General features: G+C 49.3%; 1 protein-coding gene across 1 annotated transcript in view; it reads right to left on the bottom strand.

Annotated features, from left to right (window-relative positions):
• Positions 1-924: 924 nt before the first annotated feature.
• Positions 925-10,092, bottom strand: part of TMEM184A (transmembrane protein 184A) — a 16,571-nt gene continuing 7,403 nt past the window's right edge. Inside the window, exons 3-10 of the mRNA XM_056866623.1 lie at positions 9,924-10,092; positions 9,120-9,285; positions 7,536-7,626; positions 7,046-7,121; positions 6,690-6,781; positions 5,553-5,722; positions 2,619-2,816; positions 925-1,175 (exon numbers count right to left, since the gene is read on the bottom strand). The exon at positions 9,924-10,092 is cut by the window's right edge and continues 89 nt beyond it. Coding sequence (XP_056722601.1) covers positions 925-1,175; positions 2,619-2,816; positions 5,553-5,722; positions 6,690-6,781; positions 7,046-7,121; positions 7,536-7,626; positions 9,120-9,285; positions 9,924-10,092 — 1,213 coding nt within the window. The remainder of the gene's footprint in view (positions 1,176-2,618; positions 2,817-5,552; positions 5,723-6,689; positions 6,782-7,045; positions 7,122-7,535; positions 7,627-9,119; positions 9,286-9,923) is intronic.

The raw sequence follows: 10,092 nt of genomic DNA, 5'->3' as shown, positions 1-10,092 counted from the left end.
CCTGCGTTCCTCAAAACCCTTTCCTTCCCCACGTACAGACACAAGCGAGGAGTACCATCTCTAGTTGCTCTAAAGCCGTGTTGCCAAGTTCCCTGACCAGCGATAGATTGCATAAGCCATAAACACTCCCTTTCGAAGACGCGTATTAAAAAAAAGTTGTAGGTCTTTCCTTTGGCATCCAAAACAGAATTGCAAACATTGACGCTTCATCCGATAGCCTCCGGTTGATCTTTTGGGGGTGGGGGGGTGGGCCTGCCCTTTCCAGTGGCGAAGGATACCTTTTGGAGCAGAACAGGCCCCCGTCGCCGCATCGTTCTCCCGCCTCCCTCAATTCTGTCCCAAGACGACGGGGTCGCATCCCGCAACGGGCTCCGTCTCGTTGGAAGCTATGTCCCGTTCCTACCGACAGCGCTTAAGTCACAATTGTTAGATCGGGGCCACTGTTTTCTATCCAATACATTTCTTGGAGAAAAAAGGAGGTTAGATTCGGCCCATTCACTTGCTCTTTTTCTTCCTCGGCCCCGTTATAGTGGTAAGTCTTGGCGTTTTCGGCCAGAGATGGCGAACAGAGTCTGACCCACAGTGCTTCCCCCCTCGCAGCAAAAAGCCAGAGGTAGACAAAGGGATTTTGGTACATCTAGAAACCCAAAGTCCATTTTGTCCTCTCCTGGTTCTAGTTTGCATCCCACAAGCAGGAGAGAACAGTTCTAGGCATAGACTAGGACCAGAGACTAACAGTTTTGAGAAGCTGGGCTTTCAAGTACTCGATTTTTCCTGAGCGTTAGCCGACTGAGCGAATAAAAGACCCCCCCCCACCTCAATTTTCTCCACCAGCTAGTTCATTTGAGGGGGCCCAATTATGGAGCGAGGCAAGGAGGGGGCTCACCTGAAACCTCAGTTCTCCCTCGGGGGGGGGGGCGGATTTTATGATTCGTCGTCTGAAAATATCAACATCCTCTTCTCAATGTTTTTGCTCTTCTTGCCGGGTGGAGCGTCCGTTTTGGGCTCCGTGTTTCCATTCTGCGAGGACCCCCCAGCCTCTGCTTCCTTCATGGATTGCTGGGTGTAATGCTGGTACGCTGGGGAGAAGTTGTGTATGGCGTCTTGGACGATATCTTGGGGGCTCATGGTCTCCTTGAGTCCGCTGGAGATGCTCTGCATCGGGGCCAGGTTTGCTGGGAAGAAGAAAGGAATCGTGGCCGTGTGAACCCAATCCAATATCCTTTCTATGAAAAGGCACTGAGAAAAGCCCACAGACACACACACCCAAATTAATTTTATCTTATTTATTTTACACATTTTTACCCTGCTTTTCTCCCAATGGGGACCCGAAGAAATTTCACAGAGGCATAAGGTGGTGGTAGAAAGTGCAGTCAAGTCTCAGATGACTTATGGTGATCCTGTAGGGTTTTCAAGGCAACAGAGGATCAGAGGTGGTTTGCCATTGCCTGCCTCCACAGTGCAACCCCCTCCAAGTATTAACCATGGCCGACTCTGCTTAGCTTCTGACATCTGACAGGATCAGGCTATCCTAGACCATCCAGGTCAAGGCAAGAAACGTTCAGAGGTGATTTGCCATTGCCTGCCTCTGTGTAGCAACTCTGGACTTCCTTGATGGTCTCCCATCCAAGTATAACCAGGGCTGACCCTGCTTAGCATCCAAGATATGATGAGATCAGGCTAGCCTGGGCCATCCAAGTCAAGGCCAAAAAAGGTGCCATCGAGTCACAGCCGACTCACAGTGACCCCATGCAGTGCTACATCATGGTGTTTCCAAGGCCAGAGAAGTGCAGAGGTGGCTTGCCATTGCCTGCCCTTCACAGCAACCCTGGGGTTCCTTGGTGGTCTCCCATCCAGATACTAACCAGGGCCTACATTGCTTAACTTCCAAGATACGATGAGATCAGGCTAGCCTGGGCCACCCAGGTCAGGGCAAGGCATAAGGTACAATTTATAATAACTAAATATTAATCCACAGTCTCTCAACTGGATCATGAAACAGGCAAAGCTCAGCACATGGTAGAGTGGCTAGTCTGAACACTAGGATCTGGAAGAACCAGTTTCAAATTCTGACTGTGGCATGGAAGCTCGCTGGGGCCAATCATTCGCTCTCAGAGGTTGGTGGTTGGACGGGTCAATGGAGACAAGGAGAATGATATTGTAAGCCACTTCGGGTCCTCGTTAGAAAAAAGCAGGGTATAAATTCGTATTTTGGTCACGTCATGAGACGACAAGAGTCACTGGAAAAGACAGTCATGCTAGAAAAAGTGGAGGGCAGCAGGAAAAGAGGAAGACCCAACAAGAGATGGATGGAGTTAATAAAGGAAGCCACAGCCTTCAATTTGCAAGATCTGAGCAAGGCTGTCAAAGATAGGACATTCTGGAATACTTTCATTCATAGGGTCGCCATGAGTCGGAAGCGACTTGATGGCACTTAACACACACACACACATAAATAAATAAAACATATAGTATAGAACAGTGTTTCAGAAACACACTCTTAATTTTTCCCGGCTAAGTTAACCCGCCTTACAATGCTTAGTTACCCTCAAATCCTCGCTGAAGAAATTCAGCTTATCATAGTTGCCTGAATGCCCCAGACAAGGGCGACAAATTACCTGTCGAGTTTTCCTTTTTCTCCCTGTACACCTGGCAGGTGAACGCGTACCGGAGGGCGACAGAGGCAAACAGCATCTCAATGCAGATGATGAAGTTCTGGTAGCCGGCGGCTACTGTCCCAGCCCCCACTGGCTTCCCGTCGATGATCTGGACCTCTGGGATTACCCCACATTTCTCCAAGATAGCCAGCAACATCCCTGTAAAAAAATAACATTCCCGAAGCGTTACGAATATTCTGGCGCATTGCTCAGCATCCGAAGAACATTCCCACAGTGTCACGAATATTCTGGCGCATTGCTCAGCATCCAAAGCTTCTCAGACCTGCGAACCTTAACTAGACCTAAACAGCTGAACAAGATGTTTGCACTGCAGGAAATCCGCCTCCTTTCCTGCTGTAAACAAAGTACCGTTTCGTCCTGACCTCTCGGCCACCAGGTGGTACCAGAACGGCACGGGAAGGGCTATCAAGAAGAGCTTGCCCTGACCTGTAGCCCAGGCTCGCCCAATCTCGTCAGATCTCGGAAGCTAAGTAGGGAGACCACCAAGGAAGCCCAGGGTCACTACGCAGAGGCAGGCAATGGCAAACCACCTCTGAATGTCTCTTGCCTTGAAAACCCTACAGGGTTGTTGTAGTTGGCTGTGACTTGGCAGCGCTTCCCACCACCATCGACAGCTTCCATGGACTGCTAGACAAAGGTTCCTTCAGGGCCTCCACCTTGTCCAAACTTCATAGGAACACAAGTCTCCACGGCCCCTGGAATTTTGTTCCCTTATTCATTTTTTTTCTCGGCCATCCTGTTTCTTTTGCACCAGCATCTTCCCTGTAAGGAAAGGGTTTTTTGGGGGGGAGGAAAGCCACACAGCTAAGCAACACTACATGATAGAGGCCTATAAAACCACAGAGGGAAATTTTCTCCTGTTAGCCGGTTAAGCCGATTGGCAAACAGGCTCAGGGCGGGCTGAAAGAAGCGCCTCTTTACGCACATAATTGACTTAAGGGATTTCATTGTCACGAGACAGGTGGCCTTAAAAAGAAATGGAGAGAGAATCTGATTCACTGGGAAAGTTAAAAGCCGAGCCTGCATATCCAGAGGCAGTCTACCTCTGATTATCAGCAGCTTGGAGGCAAGGAACTGGGAATCGCTATTTCCGTATTGCGATGCTTGTCAGCTTTGCAGAAGTGACCGGTGGTCTCTGTTGGACTAGATGTTATTTATGCATTTAGAACATTATTATGCTGCCTTTCAACCCTATTCAGGGTCCCCAAGGTGGCAAACACTAAAACATGTCATTAAAAGTGTGTAAAATACAAATATATAAAAATATTTTAAGATATTTGAACATACAAAGAAGGAAGAGGGCTAATAAGAATTAGTGAGGGAACGCACAGCAACCCTGGTACTCCTTGGTGGTCTCCCATCCAAATACTAACCAGGGCTGACCCTTCTTATCTTCCGAGATCTGACGAGATCGGGCTATACCATGGTGCCTTCCCTCCCTATTAAATATTATAATTAATTAAAAATGTTCAATCTCCAGGTTTAGATCATACATACAAGCGCCTAATTTTAAGAGCAGAAAGAATAAATTGAACTATGGAGAGTGTAATTCCCTTATTGCTTCCAGCCAAGAGAAATAAAAGGTGAAAATCACATGAACAGGGAGGAAACTTAGCGACAAGAGAGGTTATAAAGTGGAATATAAACCACAACTAAGGGGAAAAAATGAGTTAGCGATAGTGTGTGGAAGAGCTAACTGAAGAACAACTGTGTGTGCCCATAATCGGCTTAGTTTATCTGGATTTCTTTAAGTACAGAATGCACACAGATCTAGGAGCTTGCTAGTACCATAGCTAGGTGACGAGGCTTTGAAAAGAAACCACATAGGGAAAGCTTTGGCGGACCCTACTAGTTCAGCTTGCAAAGGAAGGGGAAGGATACAGTGTCATAATGCATTAGTAGAGCGTCAAGATGACCCGGATTGAAATCCCTTCTATGATCATGATAAGACTCAGACTAGGGACCTATCGACACACGTTGCCGGCACTCTCCAACACAGAAAACTAGCACATCCAGAAGATGCTAGGATAGGATCCTTCTCAACCCCACATTTTTTTTCCACATAGAGGCATTTCCCCCAAGGGTAGCAGTATTTAAATGTGAGCTTCCTGCTTCGCTACTTTGCGGTTTCCCCCACATCAATCTGTGCAACTTCAGGCTGCATCAAGCAGTTTCTCTGCAGATTGGCCCCAAGCATGTATAGATTTCTTGCAATGTTTTAACCCCTGCTCCAACCGGAAATCAGAACCAAAAAGGGGAGAGGCTACGGCTCAGTGGAAGAGCCTCTGCTTTGCATCCGGAAGGTCCCAGGTTCAATCCCCAGGATCTCCAGTTAATAAAGGCCCAGATAGGAGGTGACATGAAAGACCTCCGTCTGAGAACCTGGAGAGCATCTGCCAGTCTGAGTAGGCAATACTGACCTTGATGGACCAATGGTCTGATTCAGTATAAGGCAGCTTCGTGAGTGCTGCCAAAGGAAAGTGCAGGTAGTCGCACATGACCTCAAGACCACAACAAGACCACATGAACACATGACGTTGCCTTCTACTGAATCAGACCCCTGGTCCATCGAAGTCAGTATTGTCTACTCAGACCAGCAGCGGCTCTCCAGGGTCTCAGGCGGAGGTCTTTCACATCACCTACTTGCCTATTCCCTTTAACTGGAGATGCCGGGGATTGAACCTGGGACCTTCTGCATGCCGAGCAGATGCTCTACCACTGATCTATGACCACAAGAGCAGAGAGTGTAGTGATGAGTTTGCACTCTTTGGATGCTGAAGAAGGTGTAAGACCATACCAAGAGGGTACACCACCCCAGACTGCTCAGGCAGAGGGGATCTTGCCGCTGGAGGAAGTGGAGATCACGAGACCCACCTTGCCAGAACGAGAGGAAGATGACCGCCTTGATCGTGAGGAACTTGAGGACCGGCTCGAAGGGGCGCAGAAGCTCCATGGTGGCGAAGTAGAAGAGGAAGAGCGCGTAGAGGGCCAGGCTGACCGAGAAGTTATAGATGATGGTGATATAAAGGTATCCGCTATGGATGCTGGGAGAGACAAGAAGAGGAGGGGGGGGGTCAGTTCATTCTTAGTCCCACTGAAAAAACCAACCACTGTCCCACATTGAGAGCCAGCATAGTGTAGTGGATAGAATGACAGAATAGGGCCCTGGGCGACACAGGTTCAAATCCCCGCTTCTGCCATGGAAGCTCACTGGGTGACCTTGGGCCCTTCACAAACTCTCAGCCTGGCCTACCTGATAGGACCGTTGTGAAAAAATGGAGGCGGGGAGAACGATGCTCTAAGCTGCATGTGAGTCCCAACCGGGGAGAAAAGGGGGATGTCAGTCAATTTTAAAAATGCATGTGGAAAGGTAGGAGTTGGCAGATTTTGCTGGTGACGGAAAGCAGGGGATGTTTTGTACTGGGTAAACCCAAGGAAACACACTGCTTTGAGAACGACAGTCATGTTGCTCAATTGTTAGGGCTCATGTTCAGGCATTTGTCACAAGCATTGCCCAGCATGTCCTATTCCAGTCACAGTTTCATCCCAAGCAAGGTACACCCATCATGTCCTGGGTTCACATTGACTGGGCCTGGCTTAGACCCAGCCAGTACAGTGCAACCGAAAAGAAGAAGAGTTGGGTTTTTTACCCTGCTTTTCTCTACCTTTCGGGAGTCCCAAAGTGGCTTGCAATCACCTTCCCTACCTCTCCCCACAACAGGCACCTTGTGAGGTAGGCGGGGCTGAGAGAGTTCGGAGAGAACTGTGACTAGCCCAAGGTCACTCAGCAGGCTGCAAGTGGAGGAGCGGGGAATCGAACCCGGCTCTCCAGATTAGAGTCCGCCGCTCTTAACCATTACACCACACTGGCCGGTCCCCTCCTGTGCTGCTGGACGGCTGAGCATGAGCCGAGACCCTGTGGCACATCAAGATCCTCCGCACTTGTACCCCCTTTGGGCCTTGCTGCGAGCCGGTGCCCAGGCCCCCACCCCAACTTTTCAAAATCCTCACTTGAAGTCGCCGTCATGGTATTTCCCAAAAGCTTGCAGGACGATGGTGAGAACAGCCATTAGAGGCTTCACGATGCAGAACTGCAGCGTCGCCTGGACAGACGGAACAAAAGCGGGGTTAAACGTTTAACTCTGCATCACCACGGCTATGCTCCTCCCCATGTGCAACTCTCATGATCCCCGTAAGGGGTGGCTGCCGAGTTTTTGAGACCCTTGGACAGGGGGCAGTCCCTTTCGTCCCAGCTATTGTATCCTCACCACCACCAGTCACAGCACGGGCGCAAAACTGGACCCAGATCTGTACCCGTCTCTCCCCTACCCATCCCCAAACGGTTTCCCGCTCCAGTGGGCTCTCACCTGCTTGCAAAACCGAAGGAACCCAATCGAATAGGACATCCCTTGTAGGCAGCAGGTCCCATAGATACAACTGGACCTGGGACCAGACGGAAAACGGTGCCAAGTCAAAATTCAGCCACAGGGAGGATAATAAAACATTTATACCCCACTTAATCTGCAACAGAAGCTCCCAAGGGGAGGCTGCGGCTCAGCAGGACCATCCCTGCTTTATGCAGAAAGTTCCGGGTTCGATCCCCGACATCTCTAGCTGCAGGTAATAGGTGTTCTTATTTATTTATTTATTTATTTAAACATTTATATCCCGGCGTTCCTTGTGGTTCAAGGGGGCTTACAGTCTTGAGCGGTGCTACAGGGGCCGCTCGGCTCATCATGCTCCCGGTTCTTGTTTTTTAAAAATGCCAATCGACTCCTGAATCAAAGGTACAAAGTCGCCCGCAGAATCAGAAAGGCCGGGGACCCCCGACGTAGGGGAACAGATCCGCTCACTCACACAACAGGCTTCCCTCGGATCTCGCTCATGATGGTGCTCTCTCCGCCGAGGTACTCAAAGCAAAGGCTCAGGAAACTGTAGATCACAAATGCTGCCGGGGAGAAAGGGAAGGCATGTTCACACAAAACGACAAGTGACCCAAAGGAGAATATGGGTTCCTACTCCCCTGTTCGGGACTTCATTGTGGCAGACTGCAAGCATTGCAGACTTCTGGCTTAGTCAGAGGGCGGAGACAGACATAGTATTTTTTTAAGAGAATAGTCACAGGGATTACTTCTGGCTTCAGTTTTCACGACAGACACACAACCCATACAATCAAGAAGAAGAGTTGGTTTTTATATCCTGATTTTCTCTACCTTTAAGGAGTTTCAAAACGGCTTACAATCACCTTCCCTTCCCCTCCCCACAACAGACACCCTGTGAGGTAGGTGGGGCTGAGAGAGTTCGGAGAGAACTGTGACTGGCCCAAGGTTACCCAGCAGGCTTTATGTGGAGGAGTGGGGAATCGAACCCGGCTCTCCAGATTAGAGTATGCCACTTTTAACCACCATGCCACGCTGGCTCTCAGTCATCTCAAATCTTCGGTCATCAAATCTTTGAGCATCTCTCGGTCTTGCCCTACACTACAGGGCAATCACCTCCTTCTCTCTTGATTTAAAAATGCCCAATCATTATCTGCTTTTGTCAAACCAAGAAGAACATTTCCCTTTTTAGAAATTAGTTGCCAAGCCGCTTCAGGAACCCAAGGGTCCTGGTGACCACACGAGCGTTGGCCAATCAGTGCTGTGCACAGGCCGTCAGGAGAGGGAAAGTTACATACTGAATGTGCCAAGATAGCTTCCTGTTCGGCCCCCACTGTCTACAACTTTGCGATCGTCTTGACTGTGAGTATCCGAGACAGGAGCAAAATACATTGTGTAGTGGCATTCAGGGAGGAGCATCCCCTCCCCAAAAAATTCTGTGGTTCACTCCAACCAAGGCACCTTCAGTGTGGATGGGCCATTAGGAACTAACCACTTGGCAGGTTTTGTGTTGCCATTTATTTACTTACTTATTTATTTGCTGCCTTTCTTCCTTATGGAGCTTAAGGCGTTTAATAATATAGATAAGATATAACACCTTTTATAATATAATAATAATATAGATAAGATATAATACCTTTTAAAAAACCCAAAATTTAAAATCACACCTTTTAAAAAACCCAAAATTTAAAGTCACACCTTTTTAAAAAACCCAAAATTTAAAATCACAATCCAAGACTGCCAGAAAAACCCAAAAGTTAAAATCACAATTCAGGACCGCTAGAAAACTTAACCAAACACAGTCCTAAATAAACCCATTGCCTCCTAAAGATCGAAAGTGGGGGAGCCAGGCACTCCACCCTGAGGAGGTTGTTCCATAATCATAGGGCTGCCACTGAAAAGGCCCTGTCTTGAGTACCCACCAAAGGAGCTTCTTTGATGGGACAGGCAGGCAGGCCTCTCCCTGTGATCGCAATTCCTGGGCATTCAGGTGGTTTGGGGGAAGCGAAACGCCCCTCCGTGTACTGAGGGATCCAGACCCAAAGGACAAAGCTCATCTCACCTTCGTAGCAATCCCGCACGGAGTTGAAGTAAACGTAATATTGGTGGCTGCCGATCAGCAAGAGGCTGAGCCAGGAGTCAAAGGCATAGATGGGGACGATGAAGAGGATCCGGATGATGTACCGCTGCTCGTTGGGAATGGTGTAATTTTTCAGGTGCAAGAAGATCTGGGGAGAAGAAGAAGTCAGTTTTTCTATGCCAGCTTTCTCTACCACTTAAGGGAGGCTCAAACCGGCTTACAATCGCCTTCCCTCCCCCTCCCCACAACAGACACCCTGTGAGGGAGGTGGGGCTGAGAGAGCTCGGAGAGAGCTGTGACTAGCCCAATGTCACCCAGCTGGCTTTGTGTGTAGGAGTGGGGAAACCAACCCGGTTCACCCGATTAGCCTCCTCCGCTCACGAGGAGGAGTAGGGAACCAAACCCGGTTCTCCAGATCAGAGTCCACCTCTCCAAACCACCACTCTTAGCCACTACACCACGCTGGCTAGAGGGGGGAGGAAGAGAGAGTGATCATGGATCCCAGAGACAAATGTGTGGATCCAAGGATGAGTAGGCGTGAGCCAATTTTCGAGGGGTGCAATAAAAAGGTTCAACAATTCCTTGGAGGGACGGCCCAGGTAGCCTGATCTCATCAGACTTTGGAAGCTAAGCATATGATCAGGCCAGCCAGGTCAGGGCTACTAGGACCTATCAGGTACATTTTTATCCCCCAGGACGCTTCAGGTGGGATCCAAACATTGCCCCCGCCTTTCTCCATCCCGTCAATGCGTTAGTTAATTCCCGTCATCGCCACAGTCCTCTTACCTGGTGGAACGTGATCAGCAGAGCGGACCAGACAAAGAGACTCGAGATCACCTTGGCTGCCGAAGTGGTCAAGAAGAGATCCTGGCCATCGTGGGTGTGGTTCTGGTCGGCCCTCAGCTGGAAGCCGTCGCCCACGACTAAAGGGCTGGTGTCCGAAGGGAAGAAGCCC

This window comes from Euleptes europaea, chromosome 21 (genome assembly GCF_029931775.1).
Source record: "Euleptes europaea isolate rEulEur1 chromosome 21, rEulEur1.hap1, whole genome shotgun sequence".
In the NCBI taxonomy this organism is placed as follows: Eukaryota; Metazoa; Chordata; class Lepidosauria; order Squamata; family Sphaerodactylidae; genus Euleptes; species Euleptes europaea.
Note: the sequence above shows the minus strand (reverse complement) of the source record. Positions and strands in the feature narration are given on the sequence as shown.